The sequence below is a fragment of the Equus caballus genome, chromosome 19 (genome assembly GCF_041296265.1).
Source record: "Equus caballus isolate H_3958 breed thoroughbred chromosome 19, TB-T2T, whole genome shotgun sequence".
In the NCBI taxonomy this organism is placed as follows: Eukaryota; Metazoa; Chordata; class Mammalia; order Perissodactyla; family Equidae; genus Equus; species Equus caballus.
Window position 1 is genome coordinate 58515730 of NC_091702.1, and position 22822 is coordinate 58538551.

Consider the following 22822-nt stretch of genomic DNA (forward strand, 5'->3'; position numbering starts at 1 on the left):
GTTCTTCCATTAACCTGTTGAACTTTACGTTTAGATGACTGGTATTCAACCTTGTTTCTTCTTTTAATATATGTATTTTAAGCTATAAAAATTCCTTGAAGCAAAGCTTTTACCTAATAATGTAAGTTTTGGTATATATTTTTTATTCAGTTCAAAATTTATCTAATTCCCATTGTGATTTCTTCTTTGACAAATGAGTTACCTAGATTAGAGGTATATGTCTTAACTTAGGAACAATAGTTTATCTTCCTATTATTGATTTCTAAATTAATTGTACAGTAGTTAGAGAACATGTATGTTTTGATTCTTTGAAATGTGATGAGACTTGCTTTGTGACCTAGTATATGGTCAATATTTGTAAATGTTCTGTGTGCACTTGAAAAGAATGTATATTCTGCCACTGTCTGCTACAGTGTACGTGTGTGTGTGTGTGTATCAATTAGATCAAGTTTGCTACAGCTCTACTGTGTCCATGTTCTATCAGTTATTAAGAGAACTACATTAAAATCTCCCATTGGGATTGTTGATTTGTGCATTTACCCATTAGTACTATCAATTTTTATCATCTTATCATACATAAAAGTTCTGTATGCATTTGGGTCTACTTCTGGAATTTGTCTTCTATTTTCTAGACTTGTCTGGAAAGTCAAGAGCAAGTAACACAATCTTTTAGTTATTAGAGCTTCACAATAAGTTTTAATACCTAAGTGGTATTCCCAGGCATTCTCCCCTACACTTCTCTTTCATAATTTTCTTGGCTAGTCTTCCTTTTATTTCCCATTTGAACTTTAGAATTAGCTTTTAGTAACAATGACAAAAAAATCCTTTATCATTTTTATTGGAATTATATGATATTTGTAAATTTTAATTCAGGAAAATTGACAGCTTTATCACATTGTCTTCCTACATGTATTACTTTCCCTTCAAGTCTTCTTTTCTTAACCTTTAATAGAGTTTTAGAGACATTTTATTTATTGTTTTAATATAGAGTATTGATTTTTAAACTTAATTTGAAGAAAATCAGAGTGCGTGAGTCCTCGCTAAAATTCAGATTTCCAGATCTACTCCCAGAGATTCTGATTCTTTAGTACTAGTACGGGGTGCAGATAGTCTGATGCAGGTGACTTACAAGAAACTTCAAGAAATACTAGTTTGTATCTTGCATATTTCTTAAGTGTTTTCCTGGGCATTTTACCTTTTTGTTGCTATTATAAATAAGTATTTTTCTTTTTCTTTTTACCCTCTAATTGACTATATTGCTTGCATATATAAAGGCTACCTGATTTCCGTTTCTTACTGTTGTTTCTGGGCAATTTCGAAAAAATAAGAGGGAATAGTGGCATTACTGCATCAATTTCAAACCAGAATTCATACTGTGGTAAATTATCTCAGTTAAGGTTATAATTGTATACATAAAGTCTTTAGATATTTTCAATTTGAATTTTTAATCATAATAGTATTAATTTGTTTCATGGAAATAACTAATGATGTATTCTTTCACAGAAAAGGCAAATGTGGCCTTTTCAAAACACCTATGGTATTTTGCCCACTTCCTCCCAAATTAACTGCCACAAAGAAAAGAGGAGGTCATTTTCTTTAACTTTGGAAAATTCCATTAATTTAAGAATTATACCCATCTTGTGCTGAAAGTTTCCACAAATTATCTAGAAAAACTATTTGCAAGATGAAAATCTATAATATATTCTCTAGAATATTTATTTCACTCATAAATCCAAAAGTTTGGGGCATTATTTTTCTTACTCTTACATTTTTAAAAAATTTGTCAACATTTTACAGATTAGGAAAACTGAAAGCAGTCCCCTGTCCCAGAGTGGCATGTTATGGGTTATCAGTAGAATTAGAATAAACACTGGACCTTACATTCAACAGTTTACAAGCTACTAATCCATTTCCTACCATTATTCTTGAAAGGCTAGCACCAACTATATTTATTTCATGAGTAAAAGTCCATAGTCAAGACTGACACCAAAGCCCTTCACAAGAAGTAAGATGAAGATTTCCAGAACTTAGCTGGACTGTTGTGGTAAACAAAAAAGAAAAGAAAGAAAGAGTCATTGTGAAATAATAATACATACATATATTGATCTCTGTTCCTAGTTCCTACTAATATTTGGTCATTGACCCTGGTTCCTGACACAGAGCTCCTAAAACCCTTGGAATTTCCTAGGTGATAGGATTGTCTTTTGTTCTAATGAGGTGACTCTTGGTGGGCTCCTGGATAGCGGCTGGTCACCAGAAACAATGAGGCACGATTAAAAGCTTGGAACTTTAAGCCCCATCTCCTACTCCCACAGAGGGGCTGGAAATCAATTAATAATTGATCATACCTACATGATGAAGCCTCCATAAAAATCCTAAAAGTACGAGGTTCACAGAACTTCCAGTTTGGTGAACATATCCACGTGCCAGGAGGGTGGTGCATCTCAACTCCATAGCAATAAAACTCCTGCACTCGAGACCCTTTCAGACCTTGTCCTACATTTCTCTTCATCTGGCTGTTCATCTGTATCCTTTTTCATACCCTTTATTATGTATTAAACTGATAAACATAAGTAAGCATTTCCCTGAGTTCTGTGAGCTGTTCTAGCAAATTACTGAACCCAAAAGTTTCAACTTATAGCTAGTTGGTCAGAAGTACCGGAGACAGCCTAAGACTTGCAAGTGGCATCTGAAGTCAGGGCGGTCTTGTGGGACTGAGCCCTTAATTTGTGGGATCTGATGCCAATGCCAGGTAGATAGCGTCAGAATTAAAGTGACTTGTAGGACACCAAGCTAGTTTTGGAGAATTGGTCAGTGTGGAAATAAACTCACACATCCAGTGTCAGAAGTGTTGTGAGTGTGGTAGTAGTGTGAGAGTAAAGGAACATGGTATGTTTTCCCTAGATAGTCATATACAGAGCTGCACTTCTGCCCTCAAAAACAAATTATGATCTTACCTGTATAGTTTGGAAAGAAAAATCTTCTTGTAAGAACTTCTTAATGTGAGGGACCACACCTTTGGGTAGAGTATTAATTGCATTCAATAACTTCTTCACTTCTAATAGTAGGTTAACAGGGACAAGATCAGTAGGTGTGTCGTTTTCCTGTTTGTCCTACAAGACATTATTTATTAAAAATTTACATTCTTATTTATTCTAATATTAAAACCAGCCAAAGTATTAAAAAAAAAAAGTGCTTCTACATACTCTGTGTAGATCACTGTGACAGAACTACAGAAAATCCAAATAAGAATAAGGCATTCTCTCTGTTCTCAAGGAACTTACAATACAGCATGAAGTTTAAGGCCAAAACTCAAGAAATTTTAATATAGGGAAGGCCATCATAAACTCATTTGGAAGTTATAAACAAAGTAGAGATTCAAAGACGGAATAATTATACCCCTTTTTTGTAAGGTGGGAGGAGGGGAAACATGAATGACTTTAGGTTTAAATGTGAGCTAGGCCTTAAAAAACAGTTGCCCTTGAGAAATACACAGCATGTATTGAATTGGTCCATTTAAGGCATAAAAAATACTAAATTCAAAATAGTATATAGATTATACTACATAATAATATGAAAATCATATCTAAGAGTGCTTTTTATATTATATGGCTGATACATCAGCTACTAAACACATAGTAATTTGAAAATGAACAGAATTGTAATCATTTAAATTATAACTGAAGGAGTAAAATAGAATGACTCTTATCCCCTCAATTCAGTCAGAGCTGAGTAAGAAGCAATAATTTCGGGACTTCAGGAACTGATTCTTACAGACTTAATAAAGCCATTATTAATGGTTAATTGATAGCTATATAGTCAAGTCCTGCTGGACTGTCTATTAACATTAGTTGTAAGAAATGAGTGGGCAACAGAAATGGCTAAAGGACCTGGAACATATAAATGATGGCCTTTCTTCAAACCTTAATAAGACACCACAGTTCCTATAACTTATTGAAACTGTGGGAATATGGTTAAGTTGCTGCTAACCTATGAAAATCGGAACAGATATCATCTTACTGCAGAGGCCATGTAGCATTTGAATCACTAAAAATGCCCTGGTGATGACTGACTCTGACTGTCAGGTCTCTAACAGACCTGGAACTACCCAGGAAAGTGACTAGGAACCATAAAGTCCATTGCAAGACTATCTGCTTACTCTCCTGTTCTGGCTTTGAGTCTTAAATTAAGATTCCTTCATCCTTATCAATACTTAACAAATACACCTTACTTTTTATAGTACTTCACTATATAAAAATTACATCCAAAAATGTAGGAAAACTTTAATAGTTTGACAAATCTTGGTGAAGGATATTTAAGCGTTGGTTGTACTATTCATGCAACTTTTCTGTAGGTTTGAAATTTTTCAAAAAGTTAAAAAAAAAAACTTCCACACTGTCAGTAGTGCTTATATTTCAAACTAAAGGTCAATTATACAGTCAGAAGTAACCAAAGAATCATCTAACACTAATTACAAAATTGATACACAAGCAAGATTATGGCATGAATAAAATTTTGTCAACAGGAAATACCATAAGCTTCATGACTGTTAAGTATTTCTCTTATTATAAATACAATTTTTTTAAGTAAGTCATTAAAATATTTGATACTGAATTCGTTTTTGCAAAATTGATTTAGCATCTAAACCAAATTCAAGTCAAAGTTTCTACTTCCCTTGCCTTTTGGAAATAGGCAAATCTGAATCTAGAAATGTCTTTTTTGGATCTAATCCCTCTGGTTGAACTGCATGTCTCTGCATACATGTGAACATGTTTCATTTCCTCTGCAATATTTTTTATGGTGACAACCTCATGCAGGTGAATACTATGATTATTTTATGTTTATATATTTTCTCCTCCTAAGTTATTTGATAACTTTTACAAACTTTACTAAGAAGTGGACATCAATCATTATATATGTGGAAGGTGAAAACTGCATCAACAAGAAGCTAACAAACAAATACCCCTTTACTTATTCTTCACTAAATATAAGCATATGTGTTGTGTGCATGTGTGTGTATTTTATCTACCATAAAGCATACCGTGACTGGCAATGAAAAGCTTATATTAATGTACATTCAGTTATTCTCTTTCATTACTGGAAGTTCTAACATTAAAGACGATAAAAATATGGAAGAAAATTAACTTCAGAAGCAACTCAGTGAAATTTCTTACTAAATAAAATTCTCTGTATGTGTATCTTTTCTTTGTCTGTGTATAGTTTTCATTTTGTTTGGATTTTGCTTTTAAAAGACAAATAAGAGATTTCTTAAAACATAGTTAGAACGTTTCCAGGCAAGTCAATTCAATTGTCTACTAATTTTAACTTATAGTGAGGATTGGTGCTTAAGAAGATAACTTTGAGATGCAAGTTATCAAAGAAAGATTTAATTATGACCGTAATTTTACATATTAAAGTAGGAAATTGGACTCACTTCAAAATTTTTAACAGATAATTAAACTAACTGGATTTAGCATTACAATCTCATACATAATTAATAATTATTAATTAAGTCACAGCTAATGAAAATTCAATCTTCTCTTACCAGTTGATCAGTTGATTTTTCTACCTTATTCTCGGTTTCCTCAGTCTGCTCCTCTACAGGATGATCCCTATTTTAAATGAAAAAGAAGGGTGTATTCAGAGCATCTCCTTACAAAGAACACAATTAAATTGCAGTAGTAAAGAATCGAACAGGTGAATTTTTGTCTGAAAGTTTCACAAGTGTGTATGTATCAAAGACTGTTAATGGTGGTAGGTGCCATATCTCTTTAGGGACTCAAGTTAAAGAGAAGAAATTATGCTATGCCCTCACTGGATGGTGGGAGAGAGAACAGAAAGCTGATACAAAAAACTTTTCATCTTTAACAGACACACAATATAGACCAGTATTTAGTATTCTGAAGCCTCTCAAGGTTTGAGAAAGAGTACAAAATGTTCTCAAATGTATACTCTACTTGCTAACTCCATTTCATAATCATTCACTCTTTAACCCAGTAGTTCTCAGTCCAAGATGCATATTAAAATCCCTGTGAAGCTTTCAAAACATCCAGATGATCAAACCCTACTTCAGGGCTTCTTAATCAAAGTGTGGGAAATGAGCTGCTATATTTCCCACAGGTTCCATAACAAATTTTGTTGTGTAATCTTAACTAATTCTCACTCCCTCCCCAACATTAAAATAGGTTACTAAGGAAATCCGATTTGCTATTCCTACAAAGCTAAGCTTTGTTTTAGTTCTTCATTCTACTTGGCTTTTCTGGATCATTTAACACTATCCATCACACCTTTCAATCCTCCTTGAAAACCACTGCATTCTTTGCTGCTGCTGGTTCTCCTCTGAGCCCTGAGAAGCTAGGCACTTCTGAGTTTGTACCACTGGCTATCCCTCTTCCTCTCATTCATCTTATTCATTTATTATTTTAATAATATTTAATATAGGACTGTTTACATTAACACTATCAACCCATGCTCCCTGTGTTTTAGAACAGGAAGGTATATCAGCTGTCATAAATGGCAGCCACTATATTCTCTAACTGATGTCCAGAGAGGATATATAACTTGTATTAAGTTCTATACCTAGACAGTAGTAAAGCTAAAACTAGACAACACAGGCTAGGATTTTTCTTTTGCTCGTCTTCTATTTTTACCACCTGTATCCTTTTTCTGCTGCTGGGAGCTGAAATTTTGCTATAATGATATATCCTAAAATATACATAGTATATATAGTAATGTTCCATTTTTAGCCTTTTTTTTAACTACATTTTCTATTAAATCAATCTCATTTATGCCCATGTATAAATACTCTCAGATAGGGATCAGGCCCTTCTTAAACACGACTTAAACTCCAAGTATCTATCCCAACATCTGACATAAAGTAGGTACTTAGATATTTATTGAATGAATAAATATAAAAACAAATAAATTAGTGAGCAAAAGTCCATGAATTCAAATAGCATCCCATTCTAATGATCCCCAAATCTATCTCCAGCCCTAACTGCTCTTTGATGCTACAGCTACATAGTTCCATCTACCTACTTGACAACCTCCACAGGGATATCTTAGCAGAACCTCAACCTCTTCACATCCAAAACTAAACTCATTATCTGGCCTCTCTTTCTTTCTCACACACACATAAACCTGTCTCTCCTTTTTGATGCCAATGTTAGCTAATGGTATATATTTCCTTCTGGTCACTAGAAAACTTTGAGCCACCTCTGCTTCTCTTTTGCTCCTTTTCTCATATTTAAGCAGTCACAGAATTCTGTTCATTCTAGTTCTATAAGCCCCTCCTTTATTACTGTTTCTTATTCCTATCAGTACAAGCCTTCATCAGCTTCTTCCTGAACTATTACAAGTGTTATATCTTGTCATCCCATCCTTCCCACTATTGATAGTAGTCTTTCCGAACTACAGTGTAAAATTTCCTTTCTCTTCTTAAAATGTCAATGGCTCTGCACAAAATAAAGCTCACTTCCGCCTCCGTAGCAGGACACTCGAAATCCTCCCCAAGAATTTATCTTAAGCCTTTTTCTTGCTGTTTCCTCATGCAAATGACCTCCCATCCTCTCAGCTTCTACACCTATCAAAATGCTTCTTATCCTTTAAAGTTCAGTTCTAATGTCACTTTGTGGAAACCTACTCAACCTTCAGTCAATAATTAGTTTTCCTTTCTATATACACACAGCAACTCTAATATAACACTTATGCATCTATTTTGTCTAAAGATATAATAGCTTTTTACATGTCTTCCTACTACATCATAATTCTAAGTACACAAATTTTGTCTCAGTCTTTATTCCCTAAGCACCAAGGAGGTCGGTAAATGCTTGTAAAATAAATCAACAGATCACATTGCTTATTATATGAGACAGCTCAAGGTGGGAGAGAGATCTCCAGTAGTAACGTGCTGTTTAGTATTATATGGGAGAGGTATCCGCAGGCTGAACTTGCCCTGGTTGGAGGGCACAGATTGTCATTAGGCCTGGGCCCAGCTGAACCACTCCGTAGAGTCTTCTGTTATGGTTAGGTTACCTTCTATACAATGGGAATAATAATAGCATCCACCTCATAGAGTTGTTATGATGTTTATGTAAGTTAACATTTGTAAAAGCTTTTAAAACAATACCTGGCAAAGAGTAAGTCTATGTACGTGCTTGTTAAATGATAAATAAAACATTATTTTGGTGAGAATGCCCCAAGTGTAGCAAGCTGTGGTACATTTTTTAATTCTTAGCTCTTTAGCCAGGGGTGGTCCTTAGAGAAATTTGCTAAAATTAGATTTCACTCAGTCTATATTCCCCACTAATCAAAGTTGCTAAATTGTCTTGTAACATAAGGACATCTCATTCGCACTAGCTTCCCAAGGTTATACGGAAAAGACAAATGTCATATTTTCGGAAAGCAACAAATGCAGTTGGTTTTTATCAACCTATCCCTTACCTTACAAAAAATTCTTCTGGTAGAGAATCCATGCTGCACAACGTTCTTTTGCAAGTCTTATTCCAATGCTTGTAGACTTACTTTTACCACTGTTGTTTAAAGCTGAAAAGAAAGTAATATTTTTAGTGGGAAGATAGGAGCATTACATTCTTCCTCCCCACATGTATCAGTGAAGAAAATTTTGAAACTGCTATAAAAGAAAATGAAAATCACATAGTTTCAGCAACCAAACATAAATCACTGCCTACATTTTAATATACTTACTTTTTCCCAAGCACAGGTATATTTTACCAATTTGTAATCATATTAAATAGACAATGCTACACTATCTTTTTCACCACTGAACACTATATCAAAAGCATCTCTCATATGATTTTATGCTCCTAGTAAACATCTTAAATGGCTACACAATAGTTGGTTGACTGGGGTTTCCTTGACCATTTCCCTACAGACGGACATTTAGATTGTTTGCATTTTTTTCATTATAAATAATTAGTTTTGTATTAAATTCCATTGTCCATAAAGTCTTTTCTACTATTCATTATTATTTTCTTACAATAAATTCTCAGAAGTAGAATTCCCAGGTCAAAAAACAAAGATTTTGGGGCTTAGTGGGGACCTGTAGCCTAGTGGTTAAGTTTGGTGAGCTCTCCTTTGGCAGCCCAGGTTCAGTTCCTGGGCACAGACCTACACCACTAGTTGGCGTCCATGCTGTGGCAGCGACCCACATACAAAACAGAGGAAGACTGGCACAGATGTTAGCTCAGGGCCAATCTTCCTCAGCAAAAACAACAACAACAAAAACAACTATTTTAAGCCTCCTGGTGCATACTGCTAAATGGCTTCCCAAAAGGTTTGTACTAATTTATTTCCCACAGAGGTATATGCATTCCTGTTTAACACAATCTTGATAGCACTAATTGTTTTGTTTTCTTTTAGTCTAAAAGTAACATTTAGCTACTTTTTCCCAAAATTGTATGATTCTGTATCTCCATAAAATAGTAGAGGTGGGATGCAAAAAACTCTTGCATACTCTTTGCTTCAAAAATCAATGGATGTTGTGGATGTTTTCTGAAAGAAAAATAATACTGAGGCAACACAAATGAAAACAAAAAGGGTAATAGAGTCTCAGTATATGTTTATTTATACAGCTCTCAATTTAACCATCCCAAGACCAACTCTTCTAAAATTAGTTCTATTTGATCCCTTTTACTAAGAGTTCAAGCCTCTAGACTCCATTCCCCTCTGCTAGGCTGACTTCCCTTTCTGATCCCACTGTACAGAAGCCCAGGAAGTATTAAAGCAAACATAAGTAACACTATTGCTTGGTGCTTTGGGGCAAAGAAAGAAATGATGAGGAGAAACAAAAGAAAGTGGCAGCAATAGCATAAATAGAACTAGAGAGTCTTGCTGCCAAGCACAAGACTGGACAAAGTTTCTCACTTGCTGCCTCTGGACCACATATTTATCTCAGTAACTGAGTAGCCAGTTTCTCTAATAGAATATTTAATATATCCCCAATAAACTAGATTAGTAGACTTTTGGAAGCCCATTACTAAAAGGCAATTCAGCATAGGTGATTCCCAAATCAAGAAAACGTGTTCCACAAGATAATTTGTAAGTCATCTATTAAGAATTCAGATTGTGTTTACTCAAAAGAACATTGTTTTACATGATGCTGAGTCTCGCAAAAAGCCAGAAAAACCTACTTAACACAAAGAGAGGAAGAAAACACTGCAGGACCTGAACCCTCCTAAGCTTTGAGGTCTGAGTATCCTGTCATTAATGAGCTTAAACGGGGAAGGGGTAACTCAGTTCCTGGTATAAAGGCCAAAAGAAGTCCCATGGGATCATCTGCAAAACAAGTATTCCTACTTATGAGACTATCTATATTCTATATTTGACTCACACCAGCTCTAAGTTACAGAGTCTCGAGAGACAAGGGTAGTTCCCCAACAATTCAAGGCTAACTAATACTTCTTAATCAAAACACAAATGTGAAGATTCAAATACACACAGACCATCCAAATTTCCTCAAAACAAATTTCCTTAAAACAGACAGCTTTCTAACACCTCTTAGTTTTTTGTCCATCCCTAACAAAACTAGCATTGTGATCAAACTGTTCTTTTTTTATGGTTTCTATAACCTCACTGGTTAATTTAATAAAAAGCAACAGTTAGGCATTATTTCATATCCAGAGCACACAAACATATGCCTCTTCCAGAGAAAACAATCCCCTCATTTCCAGAATTTAAAAGCTCAGACACGGATAATTCTCCCTCTGATAAGCTCTCCTTCAGTCAGTAGCTGTTTGCACTAACTACAAGGCTGAGACAAAGGGAGGAAAATCCTCTGGCAACAAGGTAGAGAGGACGGAAGGTCTCTGCTCAGCTATTCAGTGTTCAGCTTGAAAAAGAAAAGGGCGTAAAATTAATCAACAAATCTGAAGACATGGATCCTGAATTAAGAGTTAAGAAAGGCTACTGGCTTTCTATTTCAGCCTGCTTAAAAATACAACCTGGGCTGAATCTCTGTGCTGAACGGTTTTCCAGGAGAGGACCATCAATCCCATCATTCCTCAGGAGCTGAGCAGAGGCAAAGACACCAGCAATAGCGGCAGCAGGAGCACTTTACAGCCTCCACTGGGAAGGAGGGCATAAGCAACTAGAAACAGAGAGGAAGTAGCCAGCCTGAAACGTTATCACTGTGCTTCCAAGATAACCCAAGGTTCTCATTGTTCTAGAAAAGGCTGAAGGAAACCTTTAAAATCAGGGTTAACATGGGAGAAGGGGTGAATCTGGTTTCCCCCGGTGTATTCATTTCAATAGACTTTTTCTGTGAACAGGAAACGAAAAATTAACTCTGCCTTCCTGGAAATGAGGGACTGCTCTTTGGCAGGACCTATTCAGGTTCTGGCTGATTGATCAGAGGACAAGCTAAAGTTCAGTGTAAATTTACAGCACAGCTTTATCCACCAACCAAGATGATTTTATCTGCAGGCTGTTTTACTGGTTGAAAAATAAGGTACCGCCTTCCATATCTTGACAACAGTAAATGCCTTTCTTACTGCTCCCTCTGAGCTCCCAGCTCCCACTTTCCCTCTTACCTACTGAAATTATGACAACCTTTTTTTTAAATACTAAAAGGTTTCATTTCCCCATTTTTTAAGCTGTGCTTATTCACATCAAAGCACTCTTGTTTATAAGCTGTTAATCATTCATTTAAACATCTACCTGTAGCACTCTTGTCACCTCCCTAAACTGTACACAGGCACATGATTTTTTAAATCTACTCAAATGCTCATCTTAATTAAGTCACCTGACCAAGTCAGAGGCTCTAATTGGCCACCAAGTTTATATTTCAATGTGTCGGGCAGATATCCCATGAATTTGTACCCTTGTCAGCTCTGGCACTTAGAGGTCAGAAGATGCCAGGGGGGAAAATGAATGTCAGTACAAAAACAATAAAATTAAAGCTTGCTTTTCTCAATGCTGTTAGCATGAAAAGAAAATAATGTACTTAGTATTTTTCAGGAGAGGAGTTCAGTTATTGAGAACTTTTATTATGCCCACTAAATCAGTGTTTCTTGGTCTTGGCACTATTGACATTTGGGGCTGGATAAATCTTTGTTATGGGAAGTTGTCTATGCATTGCAACTAACAATGTTGCAATAAACAACCTTGAACATGCAACTTGGTAAAAATTTTGATAGGTATTTTAAAAAACTGGATTTACTACTTCAGCATTAAATTAAAAATGTAATAAATTAAAAACTCCAGAAGTTTATGGGTCTGTTAGCAAAGCAAACTCTGACACTGCTATTTATCACTTCTGTTAGATTTTGCCAAAAGAATTCCAGAAAACTTCTAAAGAGGCTGAGATGTGAGATGTTTGGGCCACAGATGAGAAGTACAGTAACCACTTCAAGACAAAAAAATATGAAAAGGACACTTCCTAGGAATAAATCAAGACATTTATGATGGGAGTTACTTAGAAGCAAAATTTTAACTATTATTGATCTGATTATGTCTGCTAGACAAGCATCAACAGCCATTCTTGGTAGCTTTTAAAGTAGTAAAGCAGGAGTTCTGTAGCTCTAGCACTCTCAAAGTCTTTATTTCTCATACGTTAGAAAGCTCCAGGTAGACAAGAACAGCTAGGGCCATGCGGTTAGACTCAAAGAATAATAGATTGTACCATTATTTTGTTATTAGCCATGTTAAAAATCAACAAAATATACTGATTATTTGGCTTTCTAACTCTTCATTAGTTTCTTCCATTTTTGTATTTGTTTAATTTCTTGGACCACAAAATGAACATACCTAGACATGGGTGGCAAAAACATTATTTTCCCCCAAAGTAAAAATATATAGTTTGCTTAGGCAAACTCCAGGACTGATGGATGATGCTTGGAAAATCTCTGCAAAAGCTATCAGAAGCTGAGGATATTTTATGCCCCAAAAGATCAAGGTATTCATTGTCCATCTCAGCTCTTGCCATTTTGCAAAGATCATTGTTAGCACTGTCTGGCATCTCATAACAGAAAGCAAGAACCTTGCAATGTTTACCTACTGCCCCCTCCTTATAAATCTGCCAAAATAGGAAATTTCCTTGCCAAAATTAGTATCTTGTCAGAAGCAGGTTTTTAATTCTCTTCAGATCTATCCAGGCAGTTACTTTTGGTCTTACACAGCAAACCTAAAGAATATATATGAATTTGTTTTGAATATTTGGAATGTACCTACATTAAATATGCACAGTTTAGGATTTACCTGAAAAAAATCATCCAGGTTTTAAACTACCCATCAATTTCAGGTTGTTTACAGGTAGCATTGCCAAAACAAGGCTATTCAGAAATGTAGCTAGGAACCAATGGAAGCAGCATATGTTACCCCTTAGCAAATTCTCCAAAAACAGACTATTTTCAGCAATTTAAAAATATTATGTTGTCATTACAGTTGTTAGACTATAATGAAAAAAGAAAGGAAACAAGACAGAATGTTGAGACATGACACATGTAGAGATGATAATCAAGCAGGGAATGGAGGATACAACACGTACTCTCCCTCGCACCAAAGACAAAGCGTACCCTACCCAAATCCAACTAGATCCACCCATGTGAGAAAACTGGCTACACCTCATTATCTCAGAAAGGCATAAATTTGTAAGAAGGGTTCAGGTAAGAAGGTAGATCAAGCTTTTGGTTATGAAGAGTTTCCTTTCATATAAAATTAACTAGGTGTATTAAATTGGTTTCATTGAAAATAAGATTAATTTTCATCAGCTCCAATATGCTAAGCTCTGGGCTATGTACTTATGTACATTAAATACACATCTGATCTTCATGCAACTCTGAAAGAGAAACATTATAGCAATCCACTTTAAAAATTAAGAAAATGAGGCTTAGAAAGCTAATAAATCAATAAGAGCAGGAATTCATGCCCAAGTTTCACCAACTAAAAATTCCATGTTCTTTCCACTATGTCCCATTAAGTGCAATATTTGACTTTACACAAGCTTAGTACAATTATAAGCTAAACTAAATAATATGCACAAAGACAAACACACAGAAACAAAACTACTTATATGATCTTACTGGTTAGTAAATGATACTGTAAAGATAATTAATCATGCCATCTTAATATTTCATAGCATATTATTCACATTACTTTTGCTAAGAGGATTCATTTGTTCAACAAAACAGTTCAGAACAATGCCAGATACCTTATATGGTAGTGAAATAAATAATAATTAATGCCTGCCTAAATGCTCTGTTAAGGTTAAAGATTTTGGAGAAGTCTCTAAATTTTTTTGATCATATATCCCTAAAGCAATAAATCTGAGCATACAATGAAAACATATGAATAGCAATTCATTTAGGAATTATGTACAGGTATTACTATAATATAAAATTTAAAAGAATGAGATTAAAATAAGTAGACTTGGGATCAAGATGGCAGACAAGGAAAATCCCAGGCTTGCCTCCTCCCAAAACTAAAACTACATATAGAGCAATTACCTCTGAGAATGACTTGAACACTAACAGAAAAGGTTTTCCACAAATAGGGATATAAAGAAAAAGCCACATCAAGATGGGTAGGAGGGGCAGAGATGTGGTCTGGCGGGGACCCACACCCTCAGCAGCGTGACCCCACAGGTGGAAGGGATATCACAGCCACAGAGGTCCTCCCTGAGGAGTGAGGGGTCTGAATCCCACATTGGGCTCCCCCACTTGGGGGACCTGCACTGGGAAGACAAGCTCTCACAATGACTGGCTTTCAAAACCAGCAGGGATTACATCCAGGAGAATCAGAGGGCTGTAGGAAACCAAGACTCCTCTCTTAAAGGGTGCACAAAAACTCACTTGCTCCAGTCCCAGTGAAAAAGTGGCAGCTTGAAAAGCGCCTCGATCATATATGAAGGAAATTCATTGACTAATTTTAGGGCGTGTGCTGGAGGAGCAGGGAACAAGACAAAGATGGCCACTCCCACCACACTTATCCAACATAGTACTGGAAGTCCTAGCCGTGGCAATCAGACAAGGAAAAGAAATAAAAGACATCCAAATTGGAAAGGAAGAAGTAAAACTGTCACTGTTTGCAGATGACGTGACACTATATATAGAAAATCCTAAAGACTCCACCAAAAAACTATTAGAACTAACAAATAAATTCAGTAAAGTTGTAGGGTACAAAATTAATATACAGAAATATGTTGTATTTCTGTACAATAACGATCTGTTAGGGAAATCAAGAATACAATCCCATTTACAATTGAATCAAAAAGACTAAAATATCTAGAAATAAATTTAACCAAGGAGGTAAAAGACGGGTACTCTGAAAACTATATGACACTGATGAAAGAAACTGAAGATGACACAAATAAATGGAGAGATATACCATGCTCATGGATTGGAAGAATTAATATTGTTAAAATGCACATACTATCTGAAGCAGTCTACAGATTCAATGCAATCCCTATCAAAATACCAATGGCATTTTTTACAGAACTAGAACAAATAATCATAAAATTTGTACGGAAACACAAAAGACCCCAAATAGCTAAAGCAATCTTGAAAAAGAACAACAAAGATAGAGGGGCCAGCTCCGTGGCCGAGTGGTTAAGTTCGCGCAGTCCGCTTCGGCGGCCCAGGGTTCGGATCCTGGGCACGGACATGGCACTGCTCGTCAGGCCACGTTGAGGCGGCGTCCCACATCCCACATCTAGAAGGACCTGTAACTAAGATATACAACTATGTACCAGGGGGGGTTGGGAAATAAAGCAGGAAAAAAAAAAAAAAAGATTGGCAACAGTTGTTAGCTCAGGTACCAATCTTTAAAAAAAAAAACAAAGATAGAGGTATTATGCTCCCTGCTTTTGATTACTATTACTATTACAAAGCTATAGTAACCAAAACTGTATGGTACTGACATAGAAAGACACATACAGCAATGGAAAAAGATAGAAAGCCTAGAAATAAACTCCTGCTTATATGGTCAATTAATCTGCGACAAAGGAGGCAAGAATACACAATGGGGAAAAGACAGTCTCTTCAATAAATGGTGTAGATAAAATTGGACAGCTACATGCAAAAGGATGAAACTGGATCACTTTCTTACACCACATACAAAAATAAATCAAAATGTACATATACAAAATAAATGTAAGACCTGAAACCATAAAACTCCTAGAAGAAAACATAGGCAGCAAACTCTTTGACGTGGGTCTTAACTGTATTTTTTTGGATCTGTCTCCTAAGGCAAGGGCAACAAAAGCAAAAACAAACAAATGGGACTACAACAAACTACAAAGCTTTCACACAGCAAAGGAAACCACCAAGAAAACGAAAAGCCTACCTACTAAATGGGAGAAGATATTTGCAAATCATACGTCCAATAAGGGGTTAATTTCCAAACTATATACAGAACTCACACAACTCAATATCAAAAAATGAACAATCCAATTAGAAAATAGGCAGAGGACCTGAATAGACATTTTTCCAAAGAAGATAAACAGATGGCTAACAGAAACATGAAAAGATGCTCATTATCACTAATCTGGAAAATGCAGATCAAAACCATAGTAAGATATCACCTCACACTTGTCAGAATGGCTATCGTCAAAAGATAAATAACAAGTGTTGGAGAAGATGTAGAGAAAAGGCAATGCTCATGCGCTGTTGGTGGGAATGCAAATTGGTGCAACCACTATGGAAAACAGGATGGCAATTCCTTGAAAAATTAAAAATCGAATTATCATATAATCCAGCAATTCCACTTCTGGATATTTACCTGAAGAAAACAAAAACTACTTTGAAAAGACATAAGCACCTCTATGGTCACTGAAGCATTATTTACAATAGCCAAGATATGGAAGCAACCTAAGTGTCTATCGAAAATGAATGGATAAAGAAGATGTGATGTGTATATATATATATACACACACACACACACAATGGAATATTACTCAGCTATACAAAAGTATGAAATCTTGCCATTTGTGACAACATAGATGGACCTAGAGGGTATTATGCTAAACAGAATAAGTCAGAGAGAGACAAACACCGTATGTTTTCACTTATATGTGGACTCTAAAACAAAACAAACAAAAAAAACACCAGAAAAAGACTCATAAGATACAGAGAACAAACTAGTGGTTGCCAGAGGGGAGGCGGGTAGGGGATTCGGCAAAACAGGTGAAGAGGATTAAGAGGTACAAACTTCCATTTATAAAATAAATAAGTCACAGTGACGTACTATACAGCATAGGGAATATAGTCAATAATATTATAATAACTTTGTATGGTGATAGATAGTTATTAGACTTACCACGGTGATCATTTCCTAATGTATATAGATGCATACCTAAAACTAACTGTATACCTAAAACTAATACCTAAACACCTAAACTAACATGACATTGTATGTCAACCATATTTCAATAAAAAATAAATAAAAATAAATGCTTACACTAACCAAAAAATAAAAATAAAGTAAAATAAGTAAAAAGAAAAATTCTAATATTTGTTCCCACACCCCAGTAGACAGTTTCACATATGCCAATGTGTGCATACTCCACTTTGGACAACATTGTCTTAGAAAACAGCTTAACAATTTAATTCAGGAAACAGATATCTACCCATTTCATGAATTGGATAATATTTATTTTCTGAAAGACCAGATATTTAAAAGGGAGATATGCAGAGGACCTTGCTCTGCACAAAGTAGGCCTTCAATAAATACTAGTTACAATTAAAAATGATTACCGTACCCTAACTTAAAATTTTGTCACTTTTATCTTATCTATAAAATTGGATTCAGAAACAATACATAGTACTTATGGGTTTTTTGAAGAAAATGCAAACTTCCGATTCTGGGATATGAAATTAGATATGAAAATGAGGGAACATTTACCCAAATTATCCAAACCTTGTACTCTTAACCTAGAATTGAATTCTGTGAAATGCATAGGAAAAAAAATTGGAAAGTGAGAAAGTTAATTTTATGGATTGGAAATCATTTAGAGAGTACTGTAATTTAATACTTGATAGTTAGGAAACGAAACAGGAAGAAGAATAACTGTAAAGGGAGAATAATTTTGGTTTAGGTTTTCTGGCTTTGTGATGAAGGCAACATTTCCGGAAAATGAAAGTTGACATTGACTCTATAGACTTCGTTTTCTGACTCTGCATGAGGGTAAAATCAATTTAATATTAGTATTTAAATCGTTTTAGCCAGACATCATTAGGACATGGTATCCAAATGACCCCATACCCAGACCTCTGCCAATTTTCTACCACTGGATTTCTCTGCCTTGAATCTTTGGAACCTGGGCCAATGGAACTTTTGTTCTACCTGCTGTTTATGCCTACTGAATAATCTCCTGGTTTTAGATTTGGCTTCATGTCCCTGCTAGAATGGAAGCTCCAAGAAGTCAGGAAATTTTGTCTTTTTTTTTTTTTTTTATCCCTCTGCTATAGCCCTAGTGCCTAGAACAGCACGTGGAACACTTTAAGCACTCAATATTGATTTAAAGAACGAAGCCACCCATCCTTCTACATCCCTCAAGGCCTCTGAATGCAGAAGAGGGAGCCCGTGTGTTGGTTCAGACTGCCTTCTCTGCCAACCTAGAGTCCTCCTTTAGAAGTCAAGAGCAGCCTGTATGCTACAAATAAGACTGATCCCTGGGGCCGGCCCAGTGGCCGAGTGGTTAAGTTCACATGCTCCGCTGCGGCGGCCCAGCGTTTCGCCAGTTCAGATCCTGGCGTGGACATGGCACCGCTCATCAAGCCATACTAAGGCCGGGTCCCACATAGCACAACCAGAGGCACTCACAACTAGAATACACAACTATGTACTGAGGGGCTTTGGGGAGAAGAAGAAGAAGAAAAGAAGATTGGCAACAGTTGTTAGCTCAGGTGCCAATGTTAAAAAAAAAAAAAAAAAAAAAAAGACCGATCCCTGCAGGCAATCATGGGGTCAAGACAGGGCCTCTGTTCTCTGGGCAACTACTTCTCAGCGTTCTTTATTGGTTCCTTCACAGCTTGCCAACCTCTAAATACTTAAGTTTCTTAAGGTTCAGGCTTTTTATCCATACTTACTCTACATCACTTAAGTCTCAAGGCTTTAAATTATCTCCAGCCTTTACCTCTCCCTTAACTACAAATATATATTCAACAGCCCACTCAACAACTTTTAAAAACTATAAAAGAACAAATAAATGTCTAGTAAACATCTCAACATAACTGAGACTGAGCTGTAGGTATCTCCCCTTCCACACAACATGGCTGAAGCAGAGCTCCCCAGCCAAGACAGGCCTAGACCAGACTAAGTGCAGTTAACCCACAGACCTGTGAGCAGGAAACGCACTGCATTTTGAGGTGATTTGTTTTATAGCAAATACTGATCAATACTCCATCCCATCTTTTCCTCCACAGCACTTATTACTAACATTCATATATTTTACTTATATGTCTTGTTTATTGTCTATATCCCCTATTAAAATAAAAGCTCCACTTGGATAGAAATTTTTGTCTATTTGATTCATTGCTGTATTCCCCAGATCTTAGAAATGTACCTACCACTCAAGCACTCATTAAATATACAGTGGATGAATGAATGAACAATTAGCCCGGGGTTCACATCTGTGATACGATTCCCATATCACAAAATTCAGATCCCACAAATTGCACTTCTGTCAAAAATATAATTCATACCTTCATTCAGTCTGATTCACCTAATATGACTTAAACCCTGGTCATGAGACATTAAAAATTTCCATTTTACTGCTCAATATTGAAGATATGTTCTTTTAAAGTTTTTCCAGAAGAAATAAAGGAGCTAGACAGCCCTAACTTGAGTTGTAAGATCCTAAGCAAGTTTTTTTCTAACTCTCTTAAATGTTTCCCCACCTACAAATTAGAGAAAATATCTATGCCAAATATAAAGAACAGACGGCAATAAAAATTTACAAAGAGAGATTTTATGCCAATCCTTGAAAAATGAAGGAATTGGATACTTAATATTTTGCCCTAAAAATGTCACGTGTTCCTATAGAATTCTCTGTTTCTCTTAACAGCACTTATTCTGGTTTGTCTATTTCCCCAACAGAATCTATGCTCTTTGAAAAAGAACTAGCACTCAGTAAATATTTGATGAATGAAATGAATATTAGCATTTTAAATAGATTTACCTGACTGGTTTAAATAAACATAATTTTTTAAAAGGAAAAGTGAAATGCAAGCTCACTTCAGCTGCTGTCTTTAGATTTTTTCACATAAAATAAATGTTCTTTATAAAAAAAATATAGTATGTAAACATAACAAGCCTTCAACTTTTAAAAACTATAAAAAGAATAAAGGAAAAATGTATGTATATGGATGGACTTAATAAAGAGAAGGATAAAATTAGTGATTCTGAAAAAAAAAGAAAAATAAGAATTAATAAAACCAAAGTTAGTTCTTGAAAAGTTGAATAAAATAGACAAACCCCTGGAAAGCCCAACTAAGAAAGAAAATTGATAACACTAAAATGAAAAAGGAAATTTAAAACTACAAAGAGATTAAGAGAATCATTGGAATACTATGCAACTTTATGTCAATAAATTTTTAAATATAGAGAAATAGATGGCATGCTAAAAATTTTCTATTTCCAAAATTAACTCAAGAAAAGGTAGAAAAAATTATCAGATCTATAACCATATTACAAATTCAAATATTTTCTAAAAATTTACCATTAAATAAGCTATCAAGCTTGATTTTATAGGCCAGTTGCACACATCTACAAAGGGTCAGATGATTTCTATGTGATGCTTATTATTCTACAGCACAGAAAAAAGACAGAAAACTTCCAATTCATTTTTCAAAAGCAACATATAACCCAAATTCCACAAGAGAATAAAGAAAAAATTACTGAAAATCCTCATGAACATAGATATGAAATCCTGAATAAAATATTTGCTGCATAGCAAATATAAGGTTTTTTTAGTACTACCTGTGTGACCTTAGGCAAATTACTTCCTCTCTTGCTTAGTTTTTTCATCTGTAAAATGGAGATCATAATAGCACTTAAAGCATGGGGTTGTTATGAAGATTAAATAGTAAGTATAAAGTTCTCGGGACAGTGCCTGGCACATGGCAAATGCTCAATAAGTGTTAGCTATTATTATCCCAAGTACAAAAAGCAACATAATCCATTGCATCATCATTTTAAAGGGGAAAATAAAATATATAAATGTAAACATTTTATAATTTTTTAGCAGACATTTTGGCAAATCTTTAAATAAAAAAGACAATCTCCTAAACATTTTAAAGAATATTTATCACAAGCCAACAGCATAAATTTTACTAAATGTTAAATACTGGTCATTCCCATTCAACTAAATATTAAGACAAAGATGTTCAATATCACCATGATTATTCCATATTTTAGAGATTACACTAATGAAATAAAGTAAGACAATAAATATTGGAACAGATGGAATTATTTGCAGATGATACACAGCTAGAAAGTCTAAGAGAATAAGCAAAACTCCATTAGAATTAAGAAGAGATTTTAGTCAGTAGGCTGGATAAAAGCTGTACCAAAAATCAGTATCTTTTTTAAAGTAGCAGTAACAAATTAAAAATTTCTAGGAGAGAAAGACAATCTCTGTATGACTCCACTCACATGTGGAAGTTAAACATGTAGACAAAGAGAACAGATTAGTGGCTACCTGGGGAAAAGGGGGCTGGGGGGAAGGCACAAACGGTGAAGTGGTGCACCTAAAACATGACTGACAAACAATAATGTACAACCGAAATTTCACAAGGTTGTAAACTATCATAAACTCAATAAAAATTTTTTTTTAAATTTCTAGGAAAAAAAGAGAAACCACTCACAGTAACAGAAATTATATAATACCCAGGAATAAATTTAATGAGAACAGTACAAGACTGTGTGACAAACTATATAAAATTTCATTGAACATAAAATACAACCTGAATACTTCCTATTTATTACCTCAGCAGTATCTATATCTTCTCAATCACCCAGACTAGAAACCTGGAATTCCTTCTAGTTTCATCCCTCTCCTCACTCTTCCTATTCGAAATCAGTCACTTAGTTCTGCCTCTTTCACCTCATATGTATTTCTCAAATTTGTCACCTCTTTGCTATCTCCACTTCAATTATCCTGGTTATCCTTTGGAAAGACTCCAGCAAATTAAACATTCTCCCTACTTCTAGCCTCATCCTCCTCAAAATCATAGCCCATCCAGCTGCCAGAGTAATCAACCTAAAACACAAACCCAACAAGATCAGGCCCCAGTTTAAAACCAGAGATCACCACTTAATTCAGGGTGGAGGCCAAGCTCAAAGCTAATCAGGCCTTCAGTCATCTGGACCCAGCTTCCTCTCCTCCTCTTCCTTTTCCCCCTTCTTGGGGCTTAAAAGATGGCTCTGTTATTAGGACATGCAAGCATCTCCAACTAAAGATGTCAGGGTTTCTCACAGCTAACATCATGGGACATCTTATTAAACCTACAACATCAATTTTGAGTGAAGATTTTTTTTGATACGTTACTTTATATTAAAATGAACACTTTTTGAAAGAGAATGCAAAATTTGTATGACTGCTTAAGTTAAAATGCAAGATTTCAAAGACAGACGGCACTTAACAGCAAGCAGCTTTGACCTCTTCCCTAGGCTTAGAATGGAGATGATGATGAAGTACCTGTCATTATTAGTGAAAAGTCAACCACCGCCAAAGTGTTATCACTGCATTTGCCAACGAACTAAGATGTAACTGACACATGCTAAGAACATGATTATGCCAGGCCACTAACTGTTCCAAACTCTTTGCGTGGATTAACTTATTTTATAATGTCTGCACCACCTGACA

At 35.3% G+C, this 22822-nt stretch overlaps 1 protein-coding gene across 29 annotated transcripts in view; it reads right to left on the minus strand.

The window, feature by feature from the left end:
- DZIP3 (DAZ interacting zinc finger protein 3) overlaps positions 1-22822 on the minus strand; it is a 104706-nt gene that overhangs the window by 79712 nt on the left and 2172 nt on the right. For 24 of the 29 annotated variants that reach the window (XM_070242402.1, XM_070242391.1, XM_023623150.2 and 21 more), the window contains 3 exons: positions 8443-8544; positions 5546-5612; positions 2958-3113 (listed from right to left, as the gene is read on the minus strand). In XM_070242402.1, coding sequence (XP_070098503.1) covers positions 2958-3113; positions 5546-5612; positions 8443-8474 — 255 coding nt within the window. In that variant the 5' untranslated portion in view covers positions 8475-8544. Of the gene's footprint in view, positions 1-2957; positions 3114-5545; positions 5613-8442; positions 8545-10961; positions 11116-22822 lie in introns of those variants that run through there. The other 5 variants (XM_070242396.1, XM_070242387.1, XM_014732638.3 and 2 more) reach the window with 2 other exon arrangements.